The following is a 12,615-nucleotide window of genomic DNA, read 5'->3' as shown; positions in this document are numbered from 1 at the left end:
AGAATCAATGCGTTCAAGCAATTGCTTCTGTTATAAATCATCATAGTTTTCAGTTCTCAAACATAAATACAATGTATCTCCACCTTACAGTGAAGTTCCCATCATTGAAAATACTTGTACTTGTGCTCCTTCGATAGGTCCACATGTAAAGGGTCTATTTAGCAAACAAGATAACTTCCAAGGTACACAAAAATGCTGGTGAAACTCAGCGGGTGCAGCAACATCTATGGACGAGGGAAATAGGCAACGTTTCGGCCCGAAACGTTGCCTATTTCCTTTGCTCCATAGATGCTGCTGCCCCCGCTGAGTTTCTCCAGCATTTTTGTGTACATTCGATTTTCCAGCATCTGCAGTTCCTTCTTAAACAAGATAACTTCCAAGTTCTTGGGGACACTTTTGTTTCATAATTCCAGTGCTTTTTTTTAACCATCTTTGGCAGTAGATTTCTTCTGTACTTTTACTGATTTCAAACTATTTATCTAAATTGATTAAAACATTGTCTAATTTACTATTTCTCCTCTCATTTTGCAAAGCCATTCTCTCTGCTCGAATGTAGATGGTGATTGGGTTCTGATACAAACCAATACTAAAATTATTCATAGGTACATGTTACATAAAAGTAACGATTAACTTTTAAATTTTCTTTATGGCATCAGTTCCCCGAGGAAACAGAAATGGATCTATTATCAGTCACCATTGATAGTCCATCTAATTTTTCATCTGTCAGTGAACGTTCAGTGTTTAGTTCATCAAACACCCCACGTGTTGCTCAACCAAGACTTGCCTTCCAGCTTGATGATGCAAAGCGCGATGATAGTTTGACATCTTCTAGTGAAGAATCTGACCGGGAGGAAGAGTACGAGAAAGAAAAAATACAAAATATCAGGAGGACTCCGTAAGCAACTCTCTTTATTGTTATTTGTAAACTCTAATAATTGGTTCCAGAATCTACTTGAGAATGAAGTTTTTAAAACATTACACCTTGGCACAGAATTGGCAGAGATGTATTTATTTTTTACCCAGTTTATTTACATCAGTTGTAAATAATCACAAAGTTCAGAAGATAGTGCCTGTGGTCAAATCCTCAGTTAAATATTGATACCGCAGCAAATTTATGCTGTAAATTTTGATCATTTCTTTGTGACGTAGTAAGAGAAGCAGCTAAGTTGCTGAGTGAATAAGGAAGCAAAACAGACAGTGGGAATGAATCTTTCATTTTCTATTTGGCAGATGGTTACTTTTGAGGAACCACGGCATCAGCAAGGTGGGGGGTAGAGTTGGGGTCTCCTTGATTGATGATCAGTACCCTTGATATATTTACACTGTCCTTTATCTATCAAAGTTTGCTACTGATACAAATTTGTGGGAAAGTGGGTTGTGAGGATATAAAATGCTTGCAAAGAGCAGAAAAATTGGGGTAAGAAAGTGTAAGAAAGCAGTTAAATGAGTATAATGTGGGAAGCAATCAAGGTAAAAAAAAAAGAAATCTTAAATAATGAGAAACTAGTTAATGCTGGTCTATATGGGTGTCTAGGTGTGCATGTACATAAAACACAGAGTTAGCATGTAGACAGAGCAAGCTATTAGTCATTATTGCTTTTATTGAAAATGAGTTAAATTATAGGAATAAGGAAATTGAGGTGCAATTGCACAAGGCTTTGAAACGATCATAATGAAGAACTGTGTGTATTTTAAGTTTCTGCATAGAAGGAAGGCTATCCTTGCCTTAGAGGTGGTGTTACATCGATGGATTGTCACCACCTCCCTAGGATAGTCCTTATGAGGGAAAGGTAGTTGGATAAGCTTATACTCTGGGAAAGAGATCACATTCAAACATGTCTTGAAAGAGTGTGATAGTATAGATGCTTGGATACCTTCATCCGGCTCAAGAGTGCAGGACCAGAACACTGTCGCAGGATAAATGGTCAAGAATGCAAGTTTGTGAAAATATGGAATTTATTCACAGTTGATCATCTTTGGAATTCTCCACTGCAGAATGCAGTGAATGAATACTTAATTGTAAAGTATATTGACATTGTTGTTTTCGAATACCAAAGGAATTAGGTGATTTGGGGACTAGGGAATAACAGGAACAGGCAAATAAATCAACCATGAACAAATTGAATAGCGAAACTGGCCCAAAAAGCAGTTCTAGGCACTTAAAGGCATTCAAAATCTGTTGACCAAAAAACACTAGAAAATTTGAAAAAATTATCAAACCACTGAAATGTGATCAAACATTTTTTTAGAATTCAAAATACTAAAACAATCTGTAAACACATGGAAACATATTTGTGAGTTAATTAGAGATAAAATTTGCTGATGATTTCAAAGAGTATCTTTAATCCAACAACCTATTTAAACCAGTTCCTTTTTATTACAACCTAACTAAATGACTTCTCTGATTATCAGTTGGAAACTTATAAGAAATATAACTTTTGCAAAGAGACAGAGCAATAATCAATGGTGAGTTGGATTAAAATTGCTGTGAAAGAGCAAATCCACCAGGCTTAGTGTTATTTAATGCCAAGTGCCGAGGGATGCTAAAGTGACGAAACTTGTGAGCCACCGACAGTCAATATGTTGGATACGCACATCATTAGAGAATCAGAGAATGAAAGCTAAATTTTAAAGGTATTTAAATCCAACATGGGTGATTGGTTATTTACAGTTTGCTGCTTGACAAATTCTTCAACGTCTTTTCGGAAGTGACAATCCAAATGAGTTGTGGACATTTCTATGCTGCAACTATGTTGAATTTTAACAATGAAATTAAGCATTAACAATATAAAGTCGCATTTGAGTAAAAAACGGGATACCCAATAGAGTTGATGTTGGAACCAGTTCTTATTTTCAAATCACATTAATGATTAGGATGCATAGTAGTTAAATTTGTGTATAGCAACAAACTAAATCTAGCCATGTTTCAGGAAGTACCACAAAAATTACTGTTAAATAAAATTAATTAATTGGAAACATTGCACTTAAAATGTAATGTTTACATGTGAAGGATGCTAACAATAAAAAGAAAGATACTTCATTTTATGTTTAATTTGAATTAATTTTACATTTAATCTAATCATTCATGACAAAAATGTACAACTCTGAGTCTTAGTGATAGGTTGATTGCAGATAAATTGTTTGATAAATGAAAACTTATAATTGGATCTCCAGTTTCGCAGGCACACACTCAAGAAACAGCAAATGTAGTCACATTGCCACAGGCTTCTTTGGCAAACATGCTTCACATTCAGGACAGGACCAGAGGACACTTTCAAAGTAATAAAATATACATTGAGGCAGATGTTTAGAAACTCTACATCATAGTAGCGGCACATGGAGAAGTGAGGGAACATGAAATTGAGAGTAAAGCAATAATTCAATGTGAATCATTTCATGTTGTAAGTTCAAGGTTAATTATTTTGATCATTTTGCAGACTCGGTGTGCGGAAAAAGTCTCCAGGCTTTGCTGCAGTTCAGCAACTTTTTAGTGACCGATGGCCATCAGCAGCAATGAGCAGAAATTCTCTAAATGCGGCAACAGAAAGGAACATTGACTTTGAGCTTGATGTTAGAGTTGAGATTGAAAGTGGAAAATGTGTATTGCACCCAACTACGCAGCAGCCTCAACAAATGGAACATGATGAATTAAATGTAAAAAAGTAAGTAAGCTTTCCAATTTCAATTTCAGGTCGGCATTTTTCTTCTGACCCCATGAGTGCCACTATTTTTCTTCTCTTTATATTTATACTGTTGGTTCTCATGTTCTGGAGCTCATGAGTTTTTCCTCCCAGAAACTTGGCACCTTTCTATCTTAGTTCCCTCTTTTAAGATACTATTTAAAATACTGTATTAACTGTCACATTTATGTCTGAAGCATCTGTGAAACATTCTATATCAAGTGTATGTTGTGGTTTTTGCTACTGTTTTTAATTTGTTTTTTAGATGCAGCATATTAAAACAGTTAACATCCTTGTTGACTGGCTTAAAAATTATAGGGGAAATCTTTAAATGTAATGTTTAATTGTTTAAAATTTACTTTCAGAGTTTGGAACATTGAAATGGAGACTGGTTAAATTATATTTTTATTTGTACAGGAATAGTGAGAAGATTTTAAAAAATGTGGACCAGGATACTCCCTCAAAGAAGAAAAAACCTCATCCAAACTATACATCAAATATCCATTTATCGGGTGGGAAAAAAGTGCCACATACACTTCAGACCAAGACAACAGAATTTGAAACCACGGTTTTTTACATTCCAGGAGTGGATGTAAAGGTAAGAAGTGCATCTTTACAATAAAGATTTACTTACAAATTGACCCTGTTCAGAAGAAATAAGAAAGGCTTGCTCTGTATTTATGCTATATGTTTTTCTTTTTCAAATGTGATCCTTTCCAACACATCTACATCGAGCTGCGTCTAATCCATTTCCCAGATTTGCCACTGACAGATCCCATCCATCTGCTCACGATGGCAGTGGCTATGAACGATTTTTACATATCTCTAATCATTCACAAAGTTTAAAAAAAAAAAAGTAATCTGCAAATTTGCTAATGTTACTTTGAATCCCTGCATCTAAATCATTGATATATATTGTAAATAGCTGCGGTCCCAGCACCGAGCCTTGCAGTACCCCACTAGTAACTGCCTGCCATTCTGAAAGGGACCCGTTAATCCCTGCTCTTTGTTTCCTGTCTGCCGACCACTTCTCTATCCATGTCAGCACTCTACCCCCAATACCATGTGCCCTAATTGTGCCAACTAATGTCCTATGTGGGACCTTATCAAATGCTTTCTGAATGTCCAGGTGCACTATATCCACTGGCTCTCCTGTGTCCATTTTCCTGGTTACATCATCAAAAAATGTCATAAGACTAGTCAAGCATGATTTCCTCTTCGTAAATCCATGCTGACTCGTACCGATCCTGTTACTGCTATCCAAATGTGCCGCATCTTTTATGATTGACTCCAGCATCTTCCCCACCACTGATGTCAGGCTAACTGGTCTATAAATCCCTGTTTTCTCTCTCCCGCCCTTCTTAAAAAGTGGGATAACATTAGCTACCATCCAATCCACAGGAACTGATCCTGAATCTATAGAACATTGGTAAATGATCACCAATGCGTCCTCAATTTCTAGAGCCACTTCCTTAAGTACCCTGGAATGCAGACCATCAGGCCCTGGGGATCTATCAGCCTTCAGTCTATCCAACACCATTTCCTGTAAAATGTGGATTTCCTTCAGTTCCTCCGTCACCCCAGATCCTCTGGCCACTAGTACATCAGGAAGATTGTTTGTGTCCTCCTTAGTGAAGACGGATCCAAAGTACCTGTTCAACTCATCTGCCATTTCCTTGTTCCCCATAATAAATTCACTTTTTTCACTCTTCAAGGGTCCAACTTTGGTCTTAACTATTTTTTTCCTCTTCACATACCTAAATAAGCTTTTACTATCCTCCTTTATATTCTTGGCTAGCTTACCTTCGTACCTCATCTTTTCTCCCTGTATTGCCTTTTTTGTCATCTTCTGTTGCTCTTTAAACCTTACCAAATCCTCTTGCTTCCCGCTCATCTTTGCTACGTTGTACTTCTCTTTTATTTTTCTACTGTCCCTGACTTCCCTTGTCAGACACGGTAGCCTCTTACTCCCCTTGGAATCTTTCTTCCTCTTTGGAATGATCTTATTAAAATATTACAAACCTTAATAGAAAGTAATTTAAACGCTTAACCTGGGATTTTTTAAAAGTATTTGTAACCATTCAAATGAGTAGATTGGCATCTGTACTTCGGATAGCACTGGTGTAAGTGTGAGACACTGAGTAGAACAACTCCACCTTGTCTGTGATTTGCCATTGCAACCAATGCTCACATCTAACCACCAGGTCACTTAGAACCCTTGCTTTACTGAGCATGCATTCAAGATCCTAGCAAACAGTTGACTATCCATTGTCAATGCTTTACCTGGAATGTGAATAACATTCAGCAAAAAGGCATATAGATGGACAACTCAAAAGAATATCCAGAACTTCCAACATTAAAAAAACTTTGAAAACAGTTGTACTTTGTTATTATAATCCGAGATTTTCTTTCTAATAGATCGGAATCAGAGGATATTTTCTGATATCTTCAGAATCAGAAGATTGCTGATATCTTCTGCAATGTCTTGATTAAACCCTGAATTTGTAATGACATTTCTTACTCTCGGTTGGTCAGGAGTGCAGTGGCATAATTCCCCCCTTTTCAATGGACAGATCTCTGAAGAAAGTAAATAAATCTGTCGTTCTATTCTTACAGGAAATATACATGTCCAAAACAATTAGAATTAGCTATAGACTATCAATGGCCCAGAGTTTCCTGCCAGTGAAGAACTGCCCATACTCGCTACTGACCTCATCACACAGTGCGATAGTTGTATACTTAGCTTCTATCTGTCAACTTCCTGAACAGAGTGTTTCTGATCCTCAGAGAACAGTGGCTGGATCTTGCATGCATGAATCTCATCTCTTGAGGGACTAATCATGAACACAAAACAGCTTAGGCAACTTTTGACATGCCAGTTGACTTTGAAACATATCATTAACTTTGTTTCTCAATGCCATTTTTGAGTGCAAAATGTTGTAATAGTTCCAAGTTGAGTCAAATATTTCTGACAGCGACAATCTTTCAACAGCTGCATTACAATTCCAAAACACTGAAGACCGATTCTCCAAACGCTTCCAGAGGATCGTCTTTGCCAAGAACTCTTTCTAAAGAATCAAAACTATATGGAATGAAAGATACAAGTCTTCCTTCTCAATCCACGACCACCAGCACCAAGCCCACTTTATTGCTTCCTCCCCAACTTCCCCCTATACCATCAGGTATTTAATTTATAAAGTCGTATCCCTCTATAAACACAACTTTATGGGTTTTTGTACCTCTGTGTTTTAGGCTGTATTTTGCCGTGAATTGCATTTAAAGAGAAGTAATATTTAGCTTTGGGAGAAAAGATAATTAAGAATATATCCAAAGACAAAAATGTGCAAGAAGCATGTCATTAGAGTAAGAAAGAATATGGCATTCCTAATCTCTAATGACGATTAACATATAATAAATTTAAAATGGTGCTCGTTGGGGACTTTTACAAATTTACAAATATTTCCATTTCGGCGTAGAGGGTTGTTATAAATGTAATTCTGGCTAGTCCAAGTTTTCCTTTTCTTGTTTTATGTTGTATTATACAAGATAATCTTTACTGGAACACATTCTCCAAAATATTGTGGGTGCTGCAGTTTGTCAGGCCCACAGGATAGTCAGTGTAAAGAATAAAGAACAATATATTTTAAAGTGCTAATAGAAAGAAAACAGTAAATTTTGATCCAATAGCAAATAATACATGAATGTGGATCTTGAATATAAATTCAATATGCTTCATACCAGTGGCTTTCAATTTATTTTATTATTACCAGAATTGTAGAAAATTATAATAATGTTGTATATAAAGAAATCATATTTCACTTCATGTTAACAAAATCATTATATTTTCCTTGCAGCCAAAGGGAAAGGGACCGGAGGTGTGAAAACAGCAAAACTTTATGCTTGGGTTGCTTTGCAATCTCTTCCTGAAGAAATGGTCATTAGTCCTTGTCTGCTGGATTTCCTAGAAAAAGCTCTGGAAACAATTCCAATCACTCCAATTGAAAGAAATTACACAGGTATCTCAAAATAAAATGTCTTCCATTGATCTAAATGTGATAATCATAGATAACAATCTACTGATGACTAACCACCTTATTTTATGCCTTCTGGACCTACCCATTAAGATATATTTCAAAGGTACACAAAAAAATGCTGGAGAAACTCAACGGATGCAGCAGCATCTATGGAGCGAAGGAAATGGGCAACGTTTCGGGACGAAACGTTGCCCATTTCCTTCGCTCCATAGATGCTGCTGCACCCGCTGAGTTTCTCCAGCATTTTTTTGTGTACCTTCGATTTTCCAGCATCTGCAGTTCCTTCTTAAACAAGATATATTTCAAGGTGAGTTTATTGTCACATGTACCAGTTAAGGTACAGTGAAATTAGAGTTTAAACTCTCTCCCTGGCATGGAGCTCCCGAGTCGGCCTCTTCTTACCAGAGGTCACGGGCTTCACGATGTTAAAGTGTCCAGGCCCCGTGGTTGGAACTTTGATCCCGGCAAAGGGATCGCAAGCTCCGCAATGTCAAAGTCCCGCAGACTCCTGCGTCTTGGAGCGCCCGCCGGTCTCCAGGAAAGAACGACAACTCCACGATGTTAGACCGCAGTGGGGACGGAGATACGATACGGGAAAAAAATTGCATCTCCGTCGAGGTACGAGATTGAAAAAAAGTTTCCCCAACCCCCCACCACACCCCCCACATAAAGCAAACCAAGCAACACTAAAACATACTTTTTTCACTTACTGAAAATAACAAAAAGAAGAAAGGACAGACAGACTGTTGGCGAGGCAACCACTGCTGGTGGCGCCACCTGGTAGTGATGTCTTGTTTCAATATACCACATTCAATCCTTTATTATTTTTCAAATCTCAGACATATTCTTGATCTTCAATTTCACCACTTCTGTACCATCCTCCTTCCATCATTACCTTATTTTTGGACCTGACGTTCTGCCGTCAAGAAAATGATATTCAAGGTGTAACATTTTAATCTTCTTGCGAATGAAACATAAACCAAAGGAATAGTTAGATTCCAAGCCGGGTGTTGAGCATCCAGGTTGTCTCTGGGTCAATGTCTGCCAGGCCCTGAGCTCCATTTGGTGGGTGGTAGAGCGGGCACCCAGAGATGACATGTTTGGCTGTCTGTTGTTCTTGAATGTTGAGGCATAACACAAAACCTTTTTTGTTTTAAAATAATTTTTCATTAATTTAAGCAATGTAAACAAAAGTTTTGATATTACGTTAAATATTTTGGAAAACTACTGACTAAATTTTAAGTTTTTAATCTGATACATCTTCAATTCAATACATTAAATTGTTCTAAGTCAGTTTTGAAATAAAAAAATATTGATAACTGGCTTATTAACAGCTCTCAGCTCCCAGGATGAAGATGTGGGACAGTTTGAAGTTCAAGATGCTTTGGAAGAATCAACAATATCTCTAGTGTCCTCATCCACATCGGCCTATTCCTCATTTCCAGTAGATGTTGTGGTTTATATAAGGGTACAGGTAAGAATATATATATCTTGTAACATTTTATGCGTGCATAGAATATTGGAAAGACCAGGATTTCCTGTTCCTAATTGTATTTAATAAAGTGGCTTTGATTATGCTACCATAAACCAGTTACTACATCACACAAAAAATGACATAAAATGCTTGAGTAACTCAGCAGGTCAGGACAACATCTACGGTAAATATGGATAGGGGACATTTCCGATCAGGATTCTTCTTCAGATTAATTGTGGTGGTGGGCGGGAGGGGCAGAGAGTAAGCTGGAAAAGACATATGGGCAGGACAACGCCAGGCAAATGATAGGTGCATATAGATGTGGGGGGAGTTTGATCGGCAGATAGTTGGACAAGAAAAGATTAAAAAGTGTGAGATAAGGATAGAAAAAGTGTAAATTGTGAAGCCTGGAGAAGGAATACAGGTGGAAGGGGATGGCAAGAGGGGGGAAGGAGAGAAATGGAGGAGCAAATCCTGATGGGACACAGGGAAGAGAGTTTGTATGATGTCGTAACTCCTATATTGCTATTAGGTATAGAATGCTAGACCTTTGACTTGATGGTGATGATAAAAGAATAGTAATATATTTTGTACATTTGGGTAATATGCAACTTAAAGAAGTATATAATGTCCATAATATGTTTGTTGACCTTGTCCATTCAGATGGCAGAGTTTTGTTTGATAGGTGCTGTCAACTATGCAGATGACTGCATTATGTCTTGTAGACGACACACATATTGCAGCAAAACAATGCAGGAGTTTCTGGTCAGTGCCAATCCCCAATCCAAAATGTTTCTTCTGTTGAGGATAGAAAGAGGAGCAGAGTAAGACTGTTTCTGTTGGAAAGTGGTTGCATGTGTGTGCTGTGTGACAAAAATGTTACTCATTTGTCAGCTGAGTTTGAATGCTTTGGCACATTCAAGAATATGAGAAGTGTCTTTGTCGGTACATATTTGTGTAATAATACTTTAAAAAATATTCTAACATGAATTAAATTTGGTAAATAATAGTTCTGTGAACTATAATGAAAACTCTTCCACCACTCCCTTCATGCCCCTTCTTGCCTTTTGTGCCCAGATATTTATCTATCTCCTTTTTCAGTGACTTGGCTTCCATAACCCCCCTCTAGTGATTTCCACAGGTTCACCATTGTGTCAATGAACAAAATTCTTCTTTTCAAAGTTATAAATGTTCTATCCCATATCCTGAAATTATAATTCCTCATTCTAGGCTCCTTAGACAAGATAAATATTCTCCCAGTGTCCAAATTGCTAAGCCTGTAAGAAATGTTTAAATTGGATCCCCTTTCATTCTTCTGAAATCTAGTGAATACAAATCATCCTTTTTTTGTCCGAATCTTTCCTCGCACAACAGTCCTGCCATCTGAAGAATCAATCTAGTGAACCTTCATTGCACTTCCTCCAGGCAAATGTGTCCTTTCTTAGTTAAGGCAACCAAAATAGATCACCAGAGAAGTGGTCTCAAGTGGCTCTGTGTAATTGTAACAAGATATCCTCGAGTTTATACTGAATTATTCTTGCTAATCCAATCCAACTTTATTTGTTAAGCACTTTAAGACAACCAATGTTGACCAAAGTGCTGTACAGAAGAATAAACAAGACATCATAAACAGACAACATAACAGAACATAACATAACAGCTCACATAAGGCGCATAAATTACATATGAAATACAACAATAAATTAAAAGACATAAAACATGAGTAAAAATAATAACCATGCAATAAAGCAATCAAAATAAGAAATTAAATCAAGTAAATAAAGTCGACATCTTACTGGGTATCAAAGGCCACGGAGAAGAGATGAGTTTTAAGAAGTAATTTAAAAACAGACAGAGAAGAGGCCTGTTTAATGTGGAGAGGCAGATCGTTCCATATCCTAAGAAGGATAATATATATAATTTACCTTCTTATTGGTGAGCAAGAACACGCAATCCTCTTTGTACATCACCATTTCTCATTCTAACACTATTTAAATAATAAGGCACCTTTCTGTTTTACCTGTGGGTGGTGGATAACTTCACAATTCTCCATGATACAATGCCTGTCATGTATTTTGCTAACTTGCTCAATCTATCTAGATTGTTTCACAGCCGCTTTGTATCCTCATATTTCATAATCTTATGCAATTTACTGTTATGAACACATGTTGAAATATTAATTTTTATCCTGAATCCAAATTATTGATATATGTTGGAAAAGGCTGGGATCCAAGCACTGGTTCATCCCTGAGCTGCTGGGCCCATTGTTGTTTGTGGTTCACATCAACGATTTAGATGAGAAAGTACAAGGAAGGATTAATACTTTTGCAGATGACACTAAAGTGGGTGGAAAATGGCTATCAGATTACAGCAGAATCTTGGTCAGTTGGGCAAGTGGGCAGAGGAATGGTTAACAGAGATAATGCAGATAAGTGTGAGCTAATGCATTTTGAGAGGTCAAACCAGAGGGCCTTCACTGTGAATGGAAGGGCACTGGGGAGTGTTGTGGATCAGTAGTGCAGGTGCATACTTCCTTGAAAGTGGCGTCACATATAGATAGGGTGATCAAGAATCCTTACCGCACTCTGGCCTTCATCAGTCAGGGTATTGAGTATAGAAGTTGGGATGTTATGCTACGGTTGTACAAGACATTGGTGAGGCTATATTTGGAATATTGTGTTCAAGAAGGAACTGCAGATGTTGGAAGATCGAAGGTACACAAAAATGCTGGTGAAACTCAGCGGGTGCAGCAGCATCTATGGAGCGAAGGAAATAGGCGATGTTTCGGGCCGAAACCCTTCTTCAGACTGATGGGGGGTGGGGGGGAGAAGGAAGGAAAAAGGGAGGAGGAGGAGCCCGAGGGCGGGGGGGGGGTGGGAGGAGACAGCTCGAGGGTTAAGGAAGGGGAGGAGACAGCAAGGGCTAGCAAAACTGGGAGAATTCAACGTTCATGCCATCCGGACGCAGGCAACCCAGGCGGAATATGAGGTGCTGTTCCTCCAATTTCCGGTGTTGCTCAAGTATATACTTCAATTACTGAACGAACTGAATATAGCATTATTTGAACGTTACCGGGGGAATGGGAGGGGGAGTTGGCTCAGCACTTCAACTCCCCCTCCCATTCCCAATCCGACCTCTCTGTCCTGGGTCTCCTCCATTGCCAGAGTGAGCAACACCGGAAATTGGAGGAACAGCACCTCATATTCCGCCTGGGTTGCCTGCGTCCGGATAGCATGAACGTTGAATTCTCCCAGTTTTGCTAGCCCTTGCTGTCTCCTCCCCTTCCTTAACCCTCGAGCTGTCTCCTCCCATCCCCCCGCCCTCGGGCTCCTCCTCCTCCCTTTTTCCTTCCTTCTCCCCCCCACCCCCCCATCAGTCTGAAGAAGGGTTTCGGCCCGAAACGTCGCCTATTTCCTTCGCTCCATAG

At 38.3% G+C, this 12,615-nt stretch overlaps 1 protein-coding gene across 3 annotated transcripts in view; it reads left to right on the top strand.

Moving 5' to 3' along the window:
- kiaa1109 (KIAA1109 ortholog) overlaps positions 1-12,615 on the top strand; it is a 311,921-nt gene that overhangs the window by 261,351 nt on the left and 37,955 nt on the right. For 2 of the 3 annotated variants that reach the window (XM_033016927.1, XM_033016832.1), the window contains 6 exons: positions 657-895; positions 3,438-3,662; positions 4,098-4,278; positions 6,673-6,862; positions 7,535-7,696; positions 9,046-9,188. In XM_033016927.1, the coding sequence (XP_032872818.1) occupies positions 657-895; positions 3,438-3,662; positions 4,098-4,278; positions 6,673-6,862; positions 7,535-7,696; positions 9,046-9,188 (1,140 nt within the window). The remainder of the gene's footprint in view (positions 1-656; positions 896-3,437; positions 3,663-4,097; positions 4,279-6,672; positions 6,863-7,534; positions 7,697-9,045; positions 9,189-12,615) is intronic. The other variant, XM_033016881.1, reaches the window with a different exon arrangement.

This window comes from Amblyraja radiata, chromosome 1, assembly GCF_010909765.2.
Source record: "Amblyraja radiata isolate CabotCenter1 chromosome 1, sAmbRad1.1.pri, whole genome shotgun sequence".
In the NCBI taxonomy this organism is placed as follows: Eukaryota; Metazoa; Chordata; class Chondrichthyes; order Rajiformes; family Rajidae; genus Amblyraja; species Amblyraja radiata.
Note: the sequence above shows the minus strand (reverse complement) of the source record. Positions and strands in the feature narration are given on the sequence as shown.